The sequence below is a fragment of the Anolis sagrei genome, chromosome 1, assembly GCF_037176765.1.
Source record: "Anolis sagrei isolate rAnoSag1 chromosome 1, rAnoSag1.mat, whole genome shotgun sequence".
Taxonomy (NCBI): Eukaryota; Metazoa; Chordata; class Lepidosauria; order Squamata; family Dactyloidae; genus Anolis; species Anolis sagrei.
In genome coordinates this window covers 770,670-792,195 of record NC_090021.1, presented here as the reverse complement: position 1 = coordinate 792,195, position 21,526 = coordinate 770,670, and the positions used below count along the sequence as shown (strand labels likewise).

Genomic DNA, 21,526 nt, shown 5'->3' with positions numbered 1-21,526 from the left:
AAAAGGGAGGAGGGAGGAAGGAAGACAAGGATTCAGAAGGAAGGAAGGAAGGAACGAGGAAGGAAGGAAGGAAGGAAGGAAGGAAGGAAGGAAGGAAGGGAGGGAGGGAGGGAGGGAGGGAGGAAGACAAGGGTTTAGCAGGAAGGAAGGCAGGAATGTAGGAAGGCAGACAGAAAGAAAAAGGGAGGAGGGAGGAAGGCAGACAAGGATTCAGAAGGAAGGAAGGAAGGAAAGAAGGAAGGAAGGAAGGAAGACAAGGATTCAGAAGGAAGGAAGGAAGGAAGGAAGGAAGGAAGGAAGGAAGGAAGACAAGTGTTTAGCAGGAAGGAAGGCAGGAATGTAGGAAGGCAGACAGAAAGAAAAAGGGAGGAGGGAGGAAGGAAGACAAGGATTCAGAAGGAAGGAAGGAAGGAACGAGGAAGGAAGGAAGGAAGGAAGGAAGGGAGGGAGGGAGGGAGGAAGACAAGGGTTTAGCAGGAAGGAAGGCAAGGAATGTAGGAAGGCAGACAGAAAGAAAAAGGGAGGAGGGAGGAAGGAAGACAAGGATTCAGAAGGAAGGAAGGAAGGAAAGAAGGAAGGAAGGAAGGAAGACAAGGATTCAGAAGGAAGGAAGGAAGGAAGGAAGGAAGGAAGGAAGGAAGGAAGGAAGGAAGACAAGTGTTTAGCAGGAAGGAAGGCAGGAATGTAGGAAGGCAGACAGAAAGAAAAAGGGAGGAGGGAGGAAGGAAGACAAGGATTCAGAAGGAAGGAAGGAAGGAACGAGGAAGGAAGGAAGGAAGGAAGGAAGGAAGGGAGGGAGGGAGGGAGGGAGGAAGACAAGGGTTTAGCAGGAAGGAAGGCAGGAATGTAGGAAGGCAGACAGAAAGAAAAAGGGAGGAGGGAGGAAGGAAGACAAGGATTCAGAAGGAAGGAAGGAAGGAAAGAAGGAAGGAAGGAAGGAAGACAAGGATTCAGAAGGAAGGAAGGAAGGAAGGAAGGAAGGAAGGAAGACAAGTGTTTAGCAGGAAGGAAGGCAGGAATGTAGGAAGGCAGACAGAAAGAAAAAGGGAGGAAGGAGGAAGGAAGACAAGGATTCAGAAGGAAGGAAGGAAGGAACGAGGAAGGAAGGAAGGAAGGAAGGAAGGAAGGAAGGGAGGGAGGGAGGGAGGGAGGAAGACAAGGGTTTAGCAGGAAGGAAGGCAGGAATGTAGGAAGGCAGACAGAAAGAAAAAGGGAGGAGGGAGGAAGGAAGACAAGGATTCAGAAGGAAGGAAGGAAGGAAAGAAGGAAGGAAGGAAGGAAGACAAGGATTCAGAAGGAAGGAAGGAAGGAAGGAAGAAGGAAGGAAGGAAGGAAGGAAGGAAGGAAGACAAGTGTTTAGCAGGAAGGAAGGCAGGAATGTAGGAAGGCAGACAGAAAGAAAAAGGGAGGAGGGAGGAAGGAAGACAAGGATTCAGAAGGAAGGAAGGAAGGAACGAGGAAGGAAGGAAGGAAGGAAGGAAGGAAGGAAGGGAGGGAGGGAGGGAGGGAGGAAGACAAGGGTTTAGCAGGAAGGAAGGCAAGAATGTAGGAAGGCAGACAGAAAGAAAAAGGGAGGAGGGAGGAAGGAAGACAAGGATTCAGAAGGAAGGAAGGAAGGAAAGAAGGAAGGAAGGAAGGAAGGAAGACAAGGATTCAGAAGGAAGGAAGGAAGGAAGGAAGGAAGGAAGGAAGGAAGACAAGTGTTTAGCAGGAAGGAAGGCAGGAATGTAGGAAGGCAGACAGAAAGAAAAAGGGAGGAGGGAGGAAGGAAGACAAGGATTCAGAAGGAAGGAAGGAAGGAACGAGGAAGGAAGGAAGGAAGGAAGGAAGGAAGGAAGGAAGGGAGGGAGGGAGGGAGGAAGGAAGACAAGGGTTTAGCAGGAAGGAAGGCAGGAATGTAGGAAGGCAGACAGAAAGAAAAAGGGAGGAGGGAGGAAGGAAGACAAGGATTCAGAAGGAAGGAAGGAAGGAAAGAAGGAAGGAAGGAAGGAAGGAAGACAAGGATTCAGAAGGAAGGAAGGAAGGAAGGAAGGAAGGAAGACAAGTGTTTAGCAGGAAGGAAGGCAGGAATGTAGGAAGGCAGACAGAAAGAAAAAGGGAGGAGGGAGGAAGGAAGACAAGGATTCAGAAGGAAGGAAGGAAGGAACGAGGAAGGAAGGAAGGAAGGAAGGAAGGAAGGAAGGAAGGAAGGAAGGGAGGGAGGGAGGGAGGGAGGAAGACAAGGGTTTAGCAGGAAGGAAGGCAGGAATGTAGGAAGGCAGACAGAAAGAAAAAGGGAGGAGGGAGGAAGGAAGACAAGGATTCAGAAGGAAGGAAGAAAGGAACGAGGAAGGAAGGAAGGAAGACAAGGATTCAGAAGGAAGGAAGGAAGGAAGGAAGGAAGGAAGGGAGGGAGGGAGGAAGACAAGGGTTTAGCAGGAAGGAAGGCAGGAATGTAGGAAGGCAGACAGAAAGAAAAAGGGAGGAGGGAGGAAGGAAGACAAGGATTCAGAAGGAAGGAAGGAAGGAACGAGGAAGGAAGGAAGGAAGGAAGGAAGGGAGGGAGGGAGGGAGGGAGGGAGGGAGGGAGGGAGGAAGACAAGGGTTTAGCAGGAAGGAAGGCAGGAATGTAGGAAGGCAGACAGAAAGAAAAAGGGAGGAGGGAGGAAGGCAGACAAGGATTCAGAAGGAAGGAAGGAAGGAAAGAAGGAAGGAAGGAAGGAAGACAAGGATTCAGAAGGAAGGAAGGAAGGAAGGAAGGAAGGAAGGAAGGAAGACAAGTGTTTAGCAGGAAGGAAGGCAGGAATGTAGGAAGGCAGACAGAAAGAAAAAGGGAGGAGGGAGGAAGGAAGACAAGGATTCAGAAGGAAGGAAGGAAGGAACGAGGAAGGAAGGAAGGAAGGAAGGAAGGAAGGAAGGGAGGGAGGGAGGGAGGGAGGAAGACAAGGGTTTAGCAGGAAGGAAGGCAAGAATGTAGGAAGGCAGACAGAAAGAAAAAGGGAGGAGGGAGGAAGGAAGACAAGGATTCAGAAGGAAGGAAGGAAGGAAAGAAGGAAGGAAGGAAGGAAGACAAGGATTCAGAAGGAAGGAAGGAAGGAAGGAAGGAAGGAAGGAAGGAAGGAAGGAAGGAAGACAAGTGTTTAGCAGGAAGGAAGGCAGGAATGTAGGAAGGCAGACAGAAAGAAAAAGGGAGGAGGGAGGAAGGAAGACAAGGATTCAGAAGGAAGGAAGGAAGGAACGAGGAAGGAAGGAAGGAAGGAAGGAAGGAAGGAAGGAAGGGAGGGAGGGAGGGAGGAAGACAAGGGTTTAGCAGGAAGGAAGGCAGGAATGTAGGAAGGCAGACAGAAAGAAAAAGGGAGGAGGGAGGAAGGAAGACAAGGATTCAGAAGGAAGGAAGGAAGGAAAGAAGGAAGGAAGGAAGGAAGGAAGACAAGGATTCAGAAGGAAGGAAGGAAGGAAGGAAGGAAGGAAGGAAGGAAGGAAGGAAGACAAGTGTTTAGCAGGAAGGAAGGCAGGAATGTAGGAAGGCAGACAGAAAGAAAAAGGGAGGAGGGAGGAAGGAAGACAAGGATTCAGAAGGAAGGAAGGAAGGAACGAGGAAGGAAGGAAGGAAGGAAGGGAGGGAGGGAGGGAGGGAGGGAGGGAGGAAGACAAGGGTTTAGCAGGAAGGAAGGCAGGAATGTAGGAAGGCAGACAGAAAGAAAAAGGGAGGAGGGAGGAAGGAAGACAAGGATTCAGAAGGAAGGAAGGAAGGAAAGAAGGAAGGAAGGAAGGAAGACAAGGATTCAGAAGGAAGGAAGGAAGGAAGGAAGACAAGTGTTTAGCAGGAAGGAAGGCAGGAATGTAGGAAGGCAGACAGAAAGAAAAAGGGAGGAGGGAGGAAGGAAGACAAGGATTCAGAAGGAAGGAAGGAAGGAACGAGGAAGGAAGGAAGGAAGGAAGGGAGGGAGGGAGGGAGGGAGGGAGGAAGACAAGGGTTTAGCAGGAAGGAAGGCAGGAATGTAGGAAGGCAGACAGAAAGAAAAAGGGAGGAGGGAGGAAGGAAGACAAGGATTCAGAAGGAAGGAAGAAAGGAACGAGGAAGGAAGGAAGGAAGACAAGGATTCAGAAGGAAGGAAGGAAGGAAGGAAGGAAGGAAGGAAGGAAGGAAGGGAGGGAGGGAGGGAGGGAGGGAGGAAGACAAGGGTTTAGCAGGAAGGAAGGCAGGAATGTAGGAAGGCAGACAGAAAGAAAAAGGGAGGAGGGAGGAAGGAAGACAAGGATTCAGAAGGAAGGAAGGAAGGAACGAGGAAGGAAGGAAGGAAGGAAGGAAGGGAGGGAGGGAGGGAGGGAGGGAGGAAGACAAGGGTTTAGCAGGAAGGAAGGCAGGAATGTAGGAAGGCAGACAGAAGGAAAAAGGGAGGAGGGAGGAAGGAAGACAAGGATTCAGAAGGAAGGAAGGAAGGAAAGAAGGAAGGAAGGAAGGAAGACAAGGATTCAGAAGGAAGGAAGGAAGGAAGGAAGGAAGGAAGGAAGGAAGGAAGGAAGACAAGTGTTTAGCAGGAAGGAAGGCAGGAATGTAGGAAGGCAGACAGAAAGAAAAAGGGAGGAGGGAGGAAGGAAGACAAGGATTCAGAAGGAAGGAAGGAAGGAACGAGGAAGGAAGGAAGGAAGGAAGGAAGGAAGGAAGGGAGGGAGGGAGGGAGGGAGGAAGACAAGGGTTTAGCAGGAAGGAAGGCAGGAATGTAGGAAGGCAGACAGAAAGAAAAAGGGAGGAGGGAGGAAGGAAGACAAGGATTCAGAAGGAAGGAAGGAAGGAAAGAAGGAAGGAAGGAAGGAAGACAAGGATTCAGAAGGAAGGAAGGAAGGAAGGAAGGAAGGAAGGAAGGAAGGAAGGAAGGAAGACAAGTGTTTAGCAGGAAGGAAGGCAGGAATGTAGGAAGGCAGACAGAAAGAAAAAGGGAGGAGGGAGGAAGGAAGACAAGGATTCAGAAGGAAGGAAGGAAGGAACGAGGAAGGAAGGAAGGGAGGGAGGGAGGGAGGGAGGGAGGAAGACAAGGGTTTAGCAGGAAGGAAGGCAGGAATGTAGGAAGGCAGACAGAAAGAAAAAGGGAGGAGGGAGGAAGGAAGACAAGGATTCAGAAGGAAGGAAGGAAGGAAAGAAGGAAGGAAGGAAGGAAGACAAGGATTCAGAAGGAAGGAAGGAAGGAAGGAAGACAAGTGTTTAGCAGGAAGGAAGGCAGGAATGTAGGAAGGCAGACAGAAAGAAAAAGGGAGGAGGGAGGAAGGAAGACAAGGATTCAGAAGGAAGGAAGGAAGGAACGAGGAAGGAAGGAAGGAAGGAAGGGAGGGAGGGAGGGAGGGAGGGAGGGAGGAAGACAAGGGTTTAGCAGGAAGGAAGGCAGGAATGTAGGAAGGCAGACAGAAAGAAAAAGGGAGGAGGGAGGAAGGAAGACAAGGATTCAGAAGGAAGGAAGAAAGGAACGAGGAAGGAAGGAAGGAAGACAAGGATTCAGAAGGAAGGAAGGAAGGAAGGAAGGAAGGAAGGAAGGAAGGAAGGAAGGAAGGGAGGGTGGGAGGGAGGGAGGGAGGAAGACAAGGGTTTAGCAGGAAGGAAGGCAGGAATGTAGGAAGGCAGACAGAAAGAAAAAGGGAGGAGGGAGGAAGGAAGACAAGGATTCAGAAGGAAGGAAGGAAGGAACGAGGAAGGAAGGAAGGAAGGAAGGAAGGAAGGAAGGGAGGGAGGGAGGGAGGAAGACAAGGGTTTAGCAGGAAGGAAGGCAGGAATGTAGGAAGGCAGACAGAAGGAAAAAGGGAGGAGGGAGGAAGGAAGACAAGGATTCAGAAGGAAGGAAGGAAGGAAAGAAGGAAGGAAGGAAGGAAGACAAGGATTCAGAAGGAAGGAAGGAAGGAAGGAAGGAAGGGAGGGAGGGAGGGAGGGAGGGAGGGAGGAAGACAAGGGTTTAGCAGGAAGGAAGGCAGGAATGTAGGAAGGCAGACAGAAAGAAAAAGGGAGGAGGGAGGAAGGAAGACAAGGATTCAGAAGGAAGGAAGAAAGGAACGAGGAAGGAAGGAAGGAAGACAAGGATTCAGAAGGAAGGAAGGAAGGAAGGAAGGAAGGAAGGAAGGAAGGAAGGAAGGAAGGAAGGGAGGGAGGGAGGGAGGGAGGGAGGAAGACAAGGGTTTAGCAGGAAGGAAGGCAGGAATGTAGGAAGGCAGACAGAAAGAAAAAGGGAGGAGGGAGGAAGGAAGACAAGGATTCAGAAGGAAGGAAGGAAGGAACGAGGAAGGAAGGAAGGAAGGAAGGGAGGGAGGGAGGGAGGGAGGGAGGGAGGAAGACAAGGGTTTAGCAGGAAGGAAGGCAGGAATGTAGGAAGGCAGACAGAAAGAAAAAGGGAGGAGGGAGGAAGGAAGACAAGGATTCAGAAGGAAGGAAGGAAGGAACGAGGAAGGAAGGAAGGAAGGAAGGAAGGAAGGGAGGGAGGGAGGGAGGGAGGGAGGGAGGGAGGGAGGAAGACAAGGGTTTAGCAGGAAGGAAGGCAGGAATGTAGGAAGGCAGACAGAAAGAAAAAGGGAGGAGGGAGGAAGGAAGACAAGGATTCAGAAGGAAGGAAGAAAGGAACGAGGAAGGAAGGAAGGAAGACAAGGATTCAGAAGGAAGGAAGGAAGGAAGGAAGGAAGGAAGGAAGGAAGGAAGGGAGGGAGGGAGGGAGGGAGGGAGGAAGACAAGGGTTTAGCAGGAAGGAAGGCAGGAATGTAGGAAGGCAGACAGAAAGAAAAAGGGAGGAGGGAGGAAGGAAGACAAGGATTCAGAAGGAAGGAAGGAAGGAAAGAAGGAAGGAAGGAAGGAAGGAAGACAAGGATTCAGAAGGAAGGAAGGAAGGAAGGAAGACAAGTGTTTAGCAGGAAGGAAGGCAGGAATGTAGGAAGGCAGACAGAAAGAAAATGGGAGGAGGGAGGAAGGAAGACAAGGATTCAGAAGGAAGGAAGGAAGGAACGAGGAAGGAAGGAAGGAAGGAAGGAAGGAAGGAAGGAAGGAAGGAAGGAAGGAAGGGAGGGAGGGAGGGAGGGAGGGAGGGAGGAAGACAAGGGTTTAGCAGGAAGGAAGGCAGGAATGTAGGAAGGCAGACAGAAAGAAAAAGGGAGGAGGGAGGAAGGAAGACAAGGATTCAGAAGGAAGGAAGGAAGGAAAGAAGGAAGGAAGGAAGGAAGACAAGGATTCAGAAGGAAGGAAGGAAGGAAGGAAGGAAGACAAGTGTTTAGCAGGAAGGAAGGCAGGAATGTAGGAAGGCAGACAGAAAGAAAAAGGGAGGAGGGAGGAAGGAAGACAAGGATTCAGAAGGAAGGAAGGAAGGAACGAGGAAGGAAGGAAGGAAGGAAGGAAGGAAGGGAGGGAGGGAGGGAGGGAGGAAGACAAGGGTTTAGCAGGAAGGAAGGGAGGAATGTAGGAAGGCAGACAGAAAGAAAGAGGGAGGAGGGAGGAAGGAAGACAAGGATTCAGAAGGAAGGAAGGAAGGAAGGAAGGAAGGAAGGAAGGAAGGAAGGAAGGAAGGAAGGAAGGGAGGGAGGAAGACAAGGGTTTAGCAGGAAGGAAGGCAGGAATGTAGGAAGGCAGACAGGAAGAAAAAGGGAGGAGGGAGGGAGGAAGGAAGACAAGGATTCAGAAGGAAGGAAGGAAGGAAGGATGGAAGGAAGGAAGGAAGGACGGAAGGAAAGAAGGAAGGAAGGAAGGAAGGAAGGAAGGAAGGAAGGAAGGAAGGAAGGAAGACAAGGGTTTAGCAGGAAGGAAGGCAGGAATGTAGGAAGGCAGACAGGAAGAAAAAGGGAGGAGGGAGGAAGGAAGACAAGGATTCAGAAGGAAGGAAGGAAGGAAGGAAGGAAGGAAGGAAGGAAGGAAAGAAGGAAGGAAGGAAGGAAGGAAGGAAGGAAGGAAGGAAGACAAGTGTTTAGCAGGAAGGAAGGCAGGAATGTAGGAAGGCAGACAGAAAGAAAAAGGGAGGAGGGAGGAAGGAAGACAAGGATTCAGAAGGAAGGAAGGAAGGAAGGAAGGAAGGAAGGAAGGAAGGAAGGAAGGAAGGAAGGAAGGAAAGCAGGCAGGCAGGCAGGAAGGAAGGAACGAAAAGGGAGGAGGGAAGGAGGAAAGAAGACAAGGAGTCAAAAGGAAGGTAGGCAGGAGGGAAGACAAGGAGTCAAAAGGAAGGAAGGAGCGAGGAAGGAAGGAAGGCAGACAGGAAGGAAAAGGGAGGAGGGTAGGCAGGAAGGAATATAAGGATTTAGAAAGAAGGAAGGAAGGAGCAAGGAAGGAAGGAAGGAAGGAGCAAGGGAAGGATTCCAAGGCAGGAAGGAGGGACCATTGGAAGCAGTGTCCATGGGCCTCACAGGGTGGCTGAGGCCTGCTTCTGCTCCCATGGACAGGGGTGGTCCACAGGGCGTGTCCTACCTGGAGACCCCTCCCCCCCCCCCCCCCCCCCCCGCTCACCTGGTCCAGCAGCATCTTCCGGAAGGCTACCGTTCGGGTTGCGCCGGGCACCATGCGGTCCAGCAGCCGGTACCAGCTCCCAATGACCGGCCCCTGCAGGGAAGGAGAGTGGGGCAGGGTCCAGTGGCCGGCCATGTTGGATGGGGCTGCCCAGTGCGTGTCCATGCATCCAGGGCTCCGTCCATAGCACCCTCCCTCCCGCCCTTGACCTCCATCACTCACCACGAAGCAGAAGCCGATGCCCATCATCCTGAGGGTCCGTCGCCCGCTGTGCCCCTCCAGGCCCCTCCGCTCCACCAGCTGCTGGGAGATGACGTCCCCGACCCCCATCAGGGTCCCTGTTGGGGGCAAAGGGGCCATTGGGGAGGACCCTCCTCAAATTCCTCCCCCATTGCTGGCTTCCTCCTTGGCTGCTAACTGGCAAAGAGGGTCCTGCCCACACACCCAAGCCCCTTTCCGCAATTTAATCCTTATTATTATTATTATTATTATTATTATTATTATTATTATTATTATGTGGCGGAGTAGACATGTCTAATCCAGTTCAAAGCAGATCATGTGTATTAATTGCTTTGATAATCTAGATTATATGGTGGTGTAGAAGAGGATTGAGAGCCTGATGGAAGCTCCTTTCTTTGGAGGCTTATTGTAAGACTGTAGAATCTATATAGCAATATTAAATACCTACTCACAAGCCGGTTTTGCTTTGAAATGGATATATTGCTTGTATCTCTGCAGCAAAGGAAGACACTACGGCCTTTTTCCCACCACCACTTCCTTTTATACACCTTTCCTGCCCATCTCCCCCTCTTCTCAGTTTCCTTATTAGAACTGGTTGCTTCACAAGTTCATAGAATCATAGAATCATAGAGTTGGAAGAGACCTCCTGGGCCATCCAGTCCAACCCCATTCTGCCAAGAAGCAGGAATATTGCATTCAAATCACCCCTGACAGATGGCCATCCAGCCTCTGCTTCAAAGCTTCCAAAGAAGGAGCCTCCACCACACTCCGGGGCAGAGAGTTCCACTGCTGAAGGGCTCTCACAGTCAGGAAGTTCTTCCTCATGTTCAGATGGAATCTCCTCTCTTGTAGTTTGAAGCCATTCCTCCGCGTCCTAGTCTCCAAGGAAGCAGAAAACAAGCTTGCTCCCTCCTCCCTGTGGCTTCCTCTCACATATTTATACATGGCCCTCATCATGTCTCCTCTCAGCCTTCTCTTCTTCAGGCTAAACATGCCCAGTTCCCTAAGCCGCTCCTCATAGGGCTTGTTCTCCAGACCCTTGATCATTTTAGTCGCCCTCCTCTGGACACATTCCAGCTTAGAGTCAATATCTCTCTTGAATTGTGGTGCCCAGAATTGGACACAGTATTCCAGATGTGGTCTAACCAAAGCAGAATAGAGCATGGGGAGCATGACTTCCTTAGATCTAGACACTATGCTCCTATTGATGCAGGCCAAAATCCCATTGGCTTTTTTTTGCCGCCAACCTTCCCATACAAGGTTTCCAGTGCTCTCTGCTGGCTTCAAAATGTCAGCGAGAGAGAATTGAGGCAGCCAGGATGATTCAGTCCGGATGTCATGGAGGGAATTTGTGATGTCTTCATGCCGTCAGAAATTGACTCCTGACACTTATAAACAGAGCCTGGATGGCCATCTGTTGAGGATGCTTTGACTGTGCATTTCCTGCATGGCAGAAGGGGGTTGGACTAGATGGCGTGTGTGTCTCCTCCAACTCTATTGCTCTATGAAATGTCTTTGCATGCCTCCATTGCATGGATGCCGGGTTGGAGAGCACAGGCTCTTTGGCCGTGTGAATAAAGTCTCGATTCCTTCCCTTCCAACAAGTTTGTTCTTCAGAGCCAACCAACACCGGGTTCCCCAAATACTCCAAAGTGCAGGGGCTGAAATTGCATGTTGTTGTTGTTGTCGTCGTTGCTAATACCCTGCTTTTTCTCTCCACAAGGAGACTCATTGGGAAGGCTTGGGTTGTGTCTTCCATTATGGCAGAATGGGGTTGGACTGGATGGCCCTTGGGGGTCCCGTCCCACTATCAGAATCTATGGCTCTTGGTTGGCATGGCGGAATGGGGTTGGACTGGATGGCCATTGGGGGTCCCGCCCCACTATAAGAATCTATGGCAGAATGGGGTTGGACTGGATGGCCCTTGGGGGTCCCGCCCCACTTTCGGAATCTATGGCTCTTGGTTGGCATGTCAGAATGGGGTTGGACTGCATGGCCCTTGGGGGTCCCGCCCCACTATCGGAATCTATGGCTCTTGGTTGGCATGGCAGAATGGGGTTGGACTGGATGGCCCTTGGGGGTCCCGCCCCACTATAGGAATCTATGGCAGAATGGGGTTGGACTGGATGGTCCTTGAGGGTCCCATCTCACTATTGGAATCTATGGCTCTTGGTTGGCATGGTGGAATGGGGTTGAACTGGATGGCCCTTGGGGGTCCCGTCGCACTATAGGAATCTATGGCTCTTGGTTGGCATGTCAGAATGGGGTTGGACTGGATGGCCCTTGGGGGTCCCGTCCCACTATCGGAATCTATGGTAGAATGGGGTTGGACTGGATGGCCCTTGGGGGTCCCGCCCCACTTTCGGAATCTATGGCTCTTGGTTGGCACAGCAGAAAGGGGTTGGACTGGATGGCCCTTGGGGGTCCTGTCGCACTATAGGAATCTATGGCTCTTGGTTGGCATGGCAGAATGGGGTTGGACTGGATGACCCTTGGGGGTCCCGTCCCACTACCGGAATCTATGGCAGAATGGGGTTGGACTGGATGGCCCTTGGGGGTCCCGCCCCACTATAGGAATCTATGGCTCTTGGTTGGTATGGAGGAATGGGGTTGGACTGGATGGCCCTTGGGGGTCCCGTCCCACTATAGGAATCTATGGCTCTTGGTTGGCATGGCAGAATGGGGTTGGACTGGATGGCCCTTGGGGATCCCGTCCCACTATCGGAATCTATGGTAAAATGGGGTTGGACTGGATGACCCTTGGGGGTCCCGCCCCACTTTCGGAATCTATGGCTCTTGGTTGGCATGTCAGAATGGGGTTGGACTGCATGGCCCTTGGGGGTCCTGCCCCACTATCGGAATCTATGGCAGAATGGGGTTGGACTGGATGGCCCTTGGGGGTTCCATTTCACTATAGGAATCTATGGCAGAATGGGGTTGGACTGGATGGCCCTTGGGGGTCCCATCTCACTATAGGAATCTATGGCAGAATGGGGTTGGACTGGATGGCCCTTGGGGGTCCCATCTCACTATAAGAATCTATGGCAGAATGGAGTTGGACTGGATGGCCCTTGGGGGTTCCATTTCACTATAGGAATCTATGGCAGAATGGGGTTGGACTGGATGGCCCTTGGGGGTCCCATCTCACTATAGGAATCTATGGCAGAATAGGGTTGGACTGGATGGCCCTTGGGGGTCCCATCTCACTATAGGAATCTATGGCAGAATAGGGTTGGACTGGATGGCCTTTGGGGGTCCCATCTCACTATAGGAATCTATGGCAGAATAGGGTTGGACTGGATGGCCCTTGGGGGTTCCATTTCACTATAGAAATCTATGACAGAACGGGGTTGGACTGGATGGCCCTTGAGGGTCCCTTCCAACTCTACTATTCTACGATTCTGTGCCCTGATTGGATGAAGCCCTCCAGGGGAGATGCCCTAGGAGAGCCAGGATCTGCACCTGAGGCATGAATGCTATCAGCGCTGCCTTGGTTGCTCGTGTCCCTTTGCTGTGTCTCGCCCACTCACTCATATTGTGAGCATATTGTGGCGCAAGTGGCTATTTCCCCCTCCCTCCCTGCCTTTCTTATGCATTCCCTGTATATGTTTGGGGGGGGGGGGGGTGTCAGTGCATCTGCGAAGAAGGTGGCCCCGAATGACGCACCTGGCTGGCCTCCCAGGAGGAGCGGTGGATGGATGAGACGGCTTCTCTGCCAGGGACGTTGGGGGGCCGCCAAGTTGGCACCCGGCCCTCCCTCCCCCCCCCATCCCTAAGACACACAGCAAGGAGGCGGGCAGCCAGTCAATCAACTTGATGGACCAAGAGCCAACGGAGGATGGACGGAGGGACAGACAGTCCTGCGGCAACAAGTCTACATAGAGCATCTTCTAGAACCGGTATGGGCCACTTCGGTCCTCCCTCCATGTGTTTTGGACTCCAACTCCCACAATTCCTAACAGCTGGTTTAAAAGCTTCTTTGGAAGCTTTGAAACAGAGGCTGGGTGGCCATCTGTCAGGGGTGCTTTGAATGTGATTTTCCTGCTTCTTGGCAGAATGGGGTTGGGCTGGATGATGGCCCACCAGGTCTCCTCCAACTCTACGATTCTATGTGTTTTCATTCACTGGACCAAATTTGGCACAAATACCCAATTCCCCCAAATTTGGATACTGGTGGGGTTGGGGAGGGACTGATTATGTCATGTGGGAGTTGCAGTTACTGGGATTTATAGTTCACCTACAATCAAAGAGCATTCTGAACTCTACCAACGGTAGAATTGGCCAAACATAACACACAGAACTCCCATGACCAATAGAAAATACTGGAAGGGCTTGGTGGGCACTGACCTTGAGTTTGGGAGTTGTAGTTCACCTACATCCAGAGAGCACTGTGGACACAAACAATGATGGATCTGGACCAAACTCGGCACGAATACTCAATATGCCCAAATGTGAACACTGGTGGAGTTTGGGGAAAACAGATCTTGACATTTGGGAGTTGTAGTTGCTGGGATTTATAGTTCACCTACAATCAAGGAGCATTCTGAACTCCACCAAGGATGGAATTGAACCAAACTTGACCCACAGACCTCCTATGACCGACAGAAAATACTGGAAGGGTTTGATGGACATTGACCTTGAGTTTGGGAGTTGTAGTACATCGACATCCAGAGCGCACTGTGGACTCAAACATTGATCAAACTTGGCACAAATATTCCATATGCCCAAATATGAACATAGAAAATAGACCTTGCCCTCTGGGAGTTGTAGTTGCTGGCATGTATAGTTCACTTAGAGTCAAAAAGCATCCTGAACCCCACCAACAATAGAATTGGGCCAAACTTCCCACATAGAACCCCCATGACCAACATTTTTGATGGTTTTTGATGGTCTTTGGTGACCCCTCTGACACCCACTCATGACCCCCTCAGGGGTCCCGACCCCCAGGTTGAGAAACGCTGCTCTAAGCCTGAGGAAGCACTTCTTGTTGGCCATAGAGTGGAGGGAGGGGGCAGGCTGACCTTCTTTGGAGGTCCTTTGGAAGACGGCCAGAAGGGGAAAACAAAGGCACTCTGCATGCTCCCGCATCACTCTCCTGAGATTGCAGAACTTACTGGAGTGTTGGCACTAACTCTGCCTGCGTAGACCAGCCATGGGCAAACTTGGGCCTTCCCTCCAGGTGTTTTGGACTCCAACTCCCACCATTCCTAACAGCCTAATGCAGTGTTTCTCAACCTGGGGGTTGGGACCCCTGGAGGGGTCACTTGGGGGTGTCAGAGGGGTTGCCACAGACCATCAGAAAACACAGTATTTTCTATTGGTCATAGGGGTTCTATGCGGGAAGTTTGGCCCAATTGGTTCAGAATGCTCTTAGATTGTCAGTGAACTATAAATCCCAGCAACCGCAACTCCCAAATGTCAAGTCCATTTTTCCCAAACTCCACCAGTGTTCACTGATGGTCATGGGGGTTTGGTGTGGGAAGTCTGACCCAATTCTCTTGTTGGTGGGGTTCAGAATGCTCTTTGATTGTAGGTGAACTAGAAATCCACAGCAACCACTACTCCCAAGTGTCAAGGTCTATTTTTCCCAAACTCCACCAGTATTCGTATTTGGGCATATTGAGTATTTGTGCCAAGTTTGGTCATTGTTTGAGTCCACATTCAGTGCTCTCTGAATGTAGGTGAACTACAACTCCAAAACTCACTAAACCCTTCCAGTATTTTCTGTTGGTGATGGGAGTTCTGTCTGCCAAGTTCGGTTCAATTCATTGGTGAACCCCACCAATATTCAAATTTGGGCGTATTGGGTATTTGTGCCAAATTTGGTCCAGTGAATAAAAATACATCTTGCCTATCAAATATTTACGTTAAGATTCATTGTTGTTGTTCATTCGTTCAGTCGTCTCCGACTCTTCGTGACCTCATGGACCAGCCCACGCCAGAGCTCCCTGTCGGCCGTTACCACCCCCAGCTCCCTCAAGGTCAGTCCAGTCACTTCAAGGATGCCACCCATCCATCTTGCCCTTGGTCGGCCCCTCTTCCTTTTGCCTTCCACTTTCCCCAGCATAATTGTCTTCTCTAGGCTTTCCTGTCTCCTCATGATGTGGCCTTCAAAGGACTTCAACTTTGTCTCTAGTCTCCTTCCCTCCAATGAGCAGTCGGGCTTTATTTCCTGGAGGATGGACTGGTTGGATCTTCTCGCAGTCCAAGGCACTCTCAGCACTTTCCTCCAACACCACAGCTCAAAAGCATCTCTCTTCCTTCGCTCAGCCTTCCCGAAGGTCCAGCTCTCACATCCGTAGGTGACTACAGGGAAGACCATGGCTTTGACTAGGCAATGGATCTTGGTTGCCAGTCTGATGTCTCTGCTCTTGACTATTTTATCGAGACTGGACATTGCTCTCCTCCCAAGAAGGAAGCGTCTTCTGATTTCCTGGCCACAGTCTGCATCTGCAGTAATCTTTGCACCTAGAAATACAAAGTCTGTCACGGCCTCCACGGTTTCTCCCTCTATTTTCCAGTTGTCAATCATTCTTGTTGCCATAATCTTGGTTTTTTTGATGTTTAGCTGCAACCCGGCTTTTGCGCTTTCTTCTTTCACCTGGATTAGAAGGCTCCTCAGCTCCTCCTCGCTTTCGGCCATCAGAGTGGTGTCATCTGCATATCTGAGGTTGTGAATGTTTCTTCCAGCCATTTTCACCCCAGCTTTGCATTCATCCAGTCCCGCACATCGCATGATGTGTTCTGCATACAAGTTAAAAAGGTTGGGTGAGAGGATGCAGCCTTGCTGTACGCCTTTCCCAATCTGGAACCAGTCTCCTGTTCCGTGGTCAGTTCTGACTGTTGCTCCTTGGTCCTTGTACAGATTCCTCAGGAGAGAGACAAGGTGGCTTGGGATGCCCATCCCACTAACAACTTGCCACAATTTATGATGATCCACACAGTCCAAGGCTTTAGAAGAGTCAATGAAGCAGAAAGAGATGTTTTTCTGACACTCCCTGCCTTTCTCCATTATCCAGCATGCGGATATTGGCAATCTGGTCTCTCGTTCCTCTGCCTTTTCTAAACCCAGCTTGAACATCTGGCAACTCTCGCTCCATGTATTGCTGGAGGCTTCTTCCTTGCAGGATCTTGAGCATTACCTTACTGGCATGAGAAATAAGGGCCACTGTACGGAAATTTGAGCAGTCTTTCGCATTTCCCTTTTTTGGTATGGGGAGATAAGTTGATTTTTTCCAGTCTGATGGCCATTCTTGTGTTTTCCATATTTGCTGGCAAATGGCATGCATCACCTTGACAGCATCATCTTTTAAGATTTTAAACAGTTTAAGATTTAAACAGTTAAGATTCATAGCAGTAGCAAAATTATAGTTATGAAGTCACAATGAAAATAATTTTATGGTTGGGGGTCACCACAACATGAGGAACTGGATTAAGGGGTCGTGGCATTAGGAAGGTGGAGAAACACTGGCCTAATGGCTGTTAGAAATTGTGGGCACTGAAGTCTAAGACACTGGAGGGAGGGCCCAAGTTTGCCAAGGCCTGGCTTAGACTGTGCCTTTGGTCATGGGAAACTTAGCTGCAGTGGACTTTTGACCACCTCTGCCCTTGGAGGGCTATGAGCGAGGACTGAAAGGTGTGAAGATGCCCCTGAGATCGGGAACGACAGTGCCTAGTGTGGGACCTGGGACAACCACCACGATTCCTGAGAACTTTAGGCTGTGTTTGGAAGCAGTGAGGAGATGGCTGCGAGCAAGCAGACTCAAAGTGAATCCTGCAAAAATGGAGATCCTCTGGCCCAGCCAGCTGCCAGAATTAACCCAGTCTCTGCCTGATTGCGATGGGGAAGCTCTGGTTCCGTCAGCCACTGTTCAAAGCCTTAAAGGGGTTGTGTTGGACTCATCGCTGACGATGGAGGCCCAGATCACGGCCAGAAGGAAGCAGGCCTTTTCTCATCTTCGCCAGGCAAGGAAATTGGCATCCGACCTTTCGGTAGAAGCATTGGCAACGGTCATCCACGCAACATGGAGAAGAAGAACTCAACAGGTTGCTGGACCATCTTAACAGCATCCACCCAAACATCCAATTCACCATGGAAAAAGAAAATGAAGGAAGACTGCCTTTTCTAGATGTCCTAGTCATCCGCAAACCAGATCCACAATTGGGTCACACCGTCTACAGAAAACCCACACACACACAGAGATATCTACATCAAAACTCCAATCATCACCCAAGTCAAAAAAGAAGCCCCATTAAAGCCTTGGCAGACCGTGCAAAAAGAATCTGCGAACCCCACCTCCTCCTCCAAGATGGACTGAACCACCTCAACTGGGCTCTCCAGGCCAATGGAGACTCCACCTCAGACATCAGAAGAGCTGCAAGACCACCGAGAAGAAGCCACGAGAGTCAAGACAAAGGTCCACCCAGAGGAAAAGTGTCCTTGCCAGACATCAAGGGAACCACTGACCGCAGAGGGAAGCTGAACAGCATCCACCCAAACATATGGTTCAGAGATGTGGATGACACCTTCACCCTTTGGAGCCATGGAGAAGAAGAATTCAACAGGTTCCTGGACCATCTGAACAGCATCCACCCAAACATATGGTTCAGAGATGTGGATGACACTTTCACCATTTGGAGCCATGGAGGAGAAGAACTCAACAGGTTCCTGGACCATCTCAACAGCATCCACCCAAACATCCAATTCACCATGGAAAAAGAAAATGAAGGAAGACTGCCTTTTCTAGATGTCCTCGTCATCCGCAAACCAGATCAACAATTGGGTCACACCGTCTACAGAAAACCCACACACACAGATAGAGATCTACATCAAAACTCCAACCATCACCCAAGTCAAAAAAGAAGCCCCATTAAAGCCTTGGCAGACCGTGCAAAAAGAATCTGCGAAGCCCACTTCCTCCTCCAAGATGAACTTAACCACCTCAACTGGGCTCTCCAGGCCAAGGGAGACTCCACCTGAGACATCAGGAGAGCTGCAAGACCACCGAGAAGAAGCCACGAGAGTCAAGATGAAGATCCACCCAGAGGAAAAGTGTTCCTGCCAGACATCAAGGGAACCACTGACCGCAGAGGGAAGCGGATGAGGAAACACAACATACAAACCACTTACAGACCCACCAAGAAAATCCAACAAATGCTGCATTCAGCAAAGGACAAGAGGGATCCTCTCACCTCTGCAGGAGTCTACCATTGTATACCATGCAGCTGTGGACAAGTCTACATAGGGACCACCAAACGCAGCGTTGCCCAAACAAGCATCAAGGAACATGAGAGGTACAGCAGACTCCTTCAACCAGAGAAGTCAGCCAGAGCAGAGCACCTGATGAACCAGCCTGGACACAGCAGATTATTATTGGAAGACACAGAAATGCTGGACCACTCTCACAACCACCATGTCAGACTACACAGAGAAGCCATTGAAATCCACAAGCATGTGGACAATTTCAACAGAAAGGAAGAGACCATGAAAATGAACACAATCTGGATACCAGTATTAAAAAAAACTCTAAAATTACAACAGCAAAACAACAGAGAGGAAACAACCAGGCACATCTTAACACCTCTCAACAAAAGATTCCCCCAGGCTCAGCCAGGCCTTCAAATGCTAATGAAGGTAGTCAGTTGAAACATTCACACCCAGCTCCAGCAGACAAGAGTCCTTTGTCCCACCCCAGTCATTCCACAGATATATATTTTTCCTAATTCCAACAGACCTCACAACCTCTGAGGATGCTTGCCATAGATGCAGGCGAAACGTCAGGAGGAAATGCCTCTAGAACATGGCCATATAGCCCGAAAAAAATCACAAGAACCTAATCCACGCAACAGTCACCACAAGGTTGGACTATGGCAATGCCTTATATGCCGGCCTTCCAAAGTCAACAGCCCAGAAGATTCGGATGGTCCAAAATGCGGCAGCCAGGCTGCTAGCGGGATCATCTCTAAGATCCCATATCACACCGATTCTGCAACAACTGCATTGGCTACCAAGAGAACATCGCATCTCTGACAAGATCCTGATCCTGACATTTAGAGCTCAAAATGGCCAAGGACCTTTGTATCTTAGGGACCGCCTCATTCCTCTTCTCCACCCGTGGTCACCTCGATCCACCCAGGAAAATCGCCTCTACGTCCCGGGCCCAAGGGAGGGAGGGACACCTGGAAGCTACATGGCATCGTAGAGCTTTTCCGACCGATGCTCCAATTCTGTGGAACTCTTTGCCTCCATACATTAGAGCAGTGTTTCTCAACCTGGGGATCGGGACCCCTGAGGGGGTCGTGAGGGAGTGTCAAAGGGGTCGCCACAGACCATCAGAAAACATAGTATTTTCTGTGTATTGTCGAAGGCTTTCATGGCTGGAATCACTGGTTTGCTGTAGGTTTCTTCGGGCTATATGGCCATGTTCTAGAGGCATTCTCTCCTGACGTTTCACCTGCATCTATGGCAAGCATCCCCAGACGTTGTGAGGTCTGTTGGAAGTAGGGAAAAGGGTTTATATATCTGTGGAGTGACCAAGGTGAGACCTCACTACCTCTGAGGATGCTTGCCAAAATGCAGGCGAAACATCAGGAGAGAATGCCTCTAGACCATGGCCATACAGCCCGAAAAAACCTACAACAAACCATAGTATTTTCTGTTGGTCATTGGGATTCTGTGTGGGAAGTTTGACCCAATTCTATTGTTGATCGAGCACAGAATGCTCTTTGATTGTAGGTGAACTATAAATCCCAACAACTACAACTCCCAAATGTCAATGTCTATTTTCCCCAGACACCACCGGTGTGCACATTTGGGCATACTGAGTATTCATGCCAAGCTTGGTCCAGATCGATCATTGCATGGATCTGGATATAGGTGAACTACAACTCCCAAACTCAAGGTCAATGCCCACGAAACCCAGTGTTTTCTGTTGGTCATGGGAGTTCTGTGTGCCAAGTTCGGTTTAAATCCACCGCTGGTGGTTCAGAATGCTCTTTGGTTATAGGTGAATTATAAATCCCAGCAACTACAACTCCCAAATTACAAAATCAATCCCACCCCCAACCCCACTTGCATTCACATTTGGGCATATTGGGTATTTGTGCTCAGTTTAGTCCAGTGAAGGAAAATCCATCCTGCAAATCGGATATTTACATTATGATTTATGACAGTATCAAGTAGCAACAAAAAAATTATTATGGTTGGGGGTCACAACATATGGAACTGCGTTAAGGGGTCACGGCATTCGCAAGGTTGAGAACCACTGCATTAGAGCCATGTCGGAGTTGCGACCTTTTGCAAAGGCGCTCAAGACTTGGCTGTTTGGTTGTGCATTTAAGTCATCAGATCCTAATTTGCCGAAGAGTCACTGCTGAATGTTTTTAGATTGTATAAATGCTATTTTAGATTGTAAGTTGCTCGGAGCACCTTGGTGGAGAGCCACTAATCAGGAAACAAAGGGAAGGGAAGAAGTGAGCAAACAATGCACAAATATCTATAGTATCATAGAAACAAGAATGTATGTATGTATATTTTATAAGACTCTCAAGAAAGTAAATAAATCAGGATTATATGCTCTCTAATAGAGTAAATTGTCTGAAACTTTATAGCATTTAACAGGAATGTTATCAGCACATTATAAGTAACACATAGATTATCTTGTCAACATAGAGAAATAAACAGTAGAATAAGGGTAATAAAGTCCATCCTTTCCTGGAGTCGGATTTCAGTGAAGGAATTCAAAAGTCTCTGTCTTTATCCTCAAAAGAATTCTTCTTTTGGCAACACAGTATTTAAGGAGTACTTTTTAGGCAACAGAGTCTTCCTTAGGTAACACAATTTCAGGTAACACAATTTCAACAAGGTCTCCCGGTATGTTCTCCTTGTTTCGAATAATTATCTTCTTCAGGATGTAGTCTGTTATCACATTATACTTAATGCACTAAATAAAGGAGTAAAAATAACATACACAATAGATACATGTAACTCCCAAAATCACATTGCTAGAGAAACATTCTATAATAACAGTAAAGAAACACGCTACTCTACTTACACTCTCTTCAGTAGTACAGGCTCTGTTCTGGTAGGAGTTCTATAACGAGCAATGAGTCATACCTAGGCTACCTCTTAAGTAGAACTACATTTCACAAGAAACAAGTGTATTCAATTTTATCATTTAGTCCTTGTGGAACCAGTGTTTGTAGTTTAAAGATCCAAAAAGATTCTCTTTGCAGAAGGAGTTTTTTTACATCTGCATTAGGTCTGGGCAATATTTTTTCTAAAGCACAAAATTTAAAGCTATGGTGTGTATGTGCTTTTTCATTGAAATGTACATATAGTGAAGAGTCAGTGGACCCATTCCTAATGCGTGAACGATGTTCATTTATCCTGAAGAAGATAATTATTCGAAACAAGGAGAACATACCGGGAGACCTTGTTGAAATTGTGTTACCTGACATTGTGTTACCTAAGGAAGACTCTGTTGCCTAAAAAGTACTCCTTAAAGACTGTGTTGCCAAAAGAAGAATTCTTTTGAGGATAAAGACAGAGACTTTTGAATTCCTTCACTGAAATCCGACTCCAGGAAAGGATGGACTTTATTACCCTTATTCTACTGTTTATTTCTCTATGTTGACAAGATAATCTATGTGTTACTTATAATGTGCTGATAACATTCCTGTTAAATGCTATAAAGTTTCAGACAATTTACTCTATTAGAGAGCATATAATCCTGATTTATTTACTTTCCTGAGAGTCTTATAAAATATACATACATACATTCTTGTTTCTATAAGGGAAGAAGTAAGGCCATCCATCCAGCCTCTGATTCAAAGCTTTCAAGGAAGGAG

The 21,526-nt window shown here is 49.0% G+C and overlaps 1 protein-coding gene across 1 annotated transcript in view; it reads right to left on the bottom strand.

The window, feature by feature from the left end:
• MPV17 (mitochondrial inner membrane protein MPV17) overlaps window positions 1-21,526 on the bottom strand; it is a 37,439-nt gene that overhangs the window by 13,202 nt on the left and 2,711 nt on the right. Inside the window, exons 2-3 of the mRNA XM_067470158.1 lie at window positions 8,660-8,775; window positions 8,438-8,530 (exon numbers count right to left, since the gene is read on the bottom strand). Of these exons, the coding sequence (XP_067326259.1) occupies window positions 8,438-8,530; window positions 8,660-8,775 (209 nt within the window). The remainder of the gene's footprint in view (window positions 1-8,437; window positions 8,531-8,659; window positions 8,776-21,526) is intronic.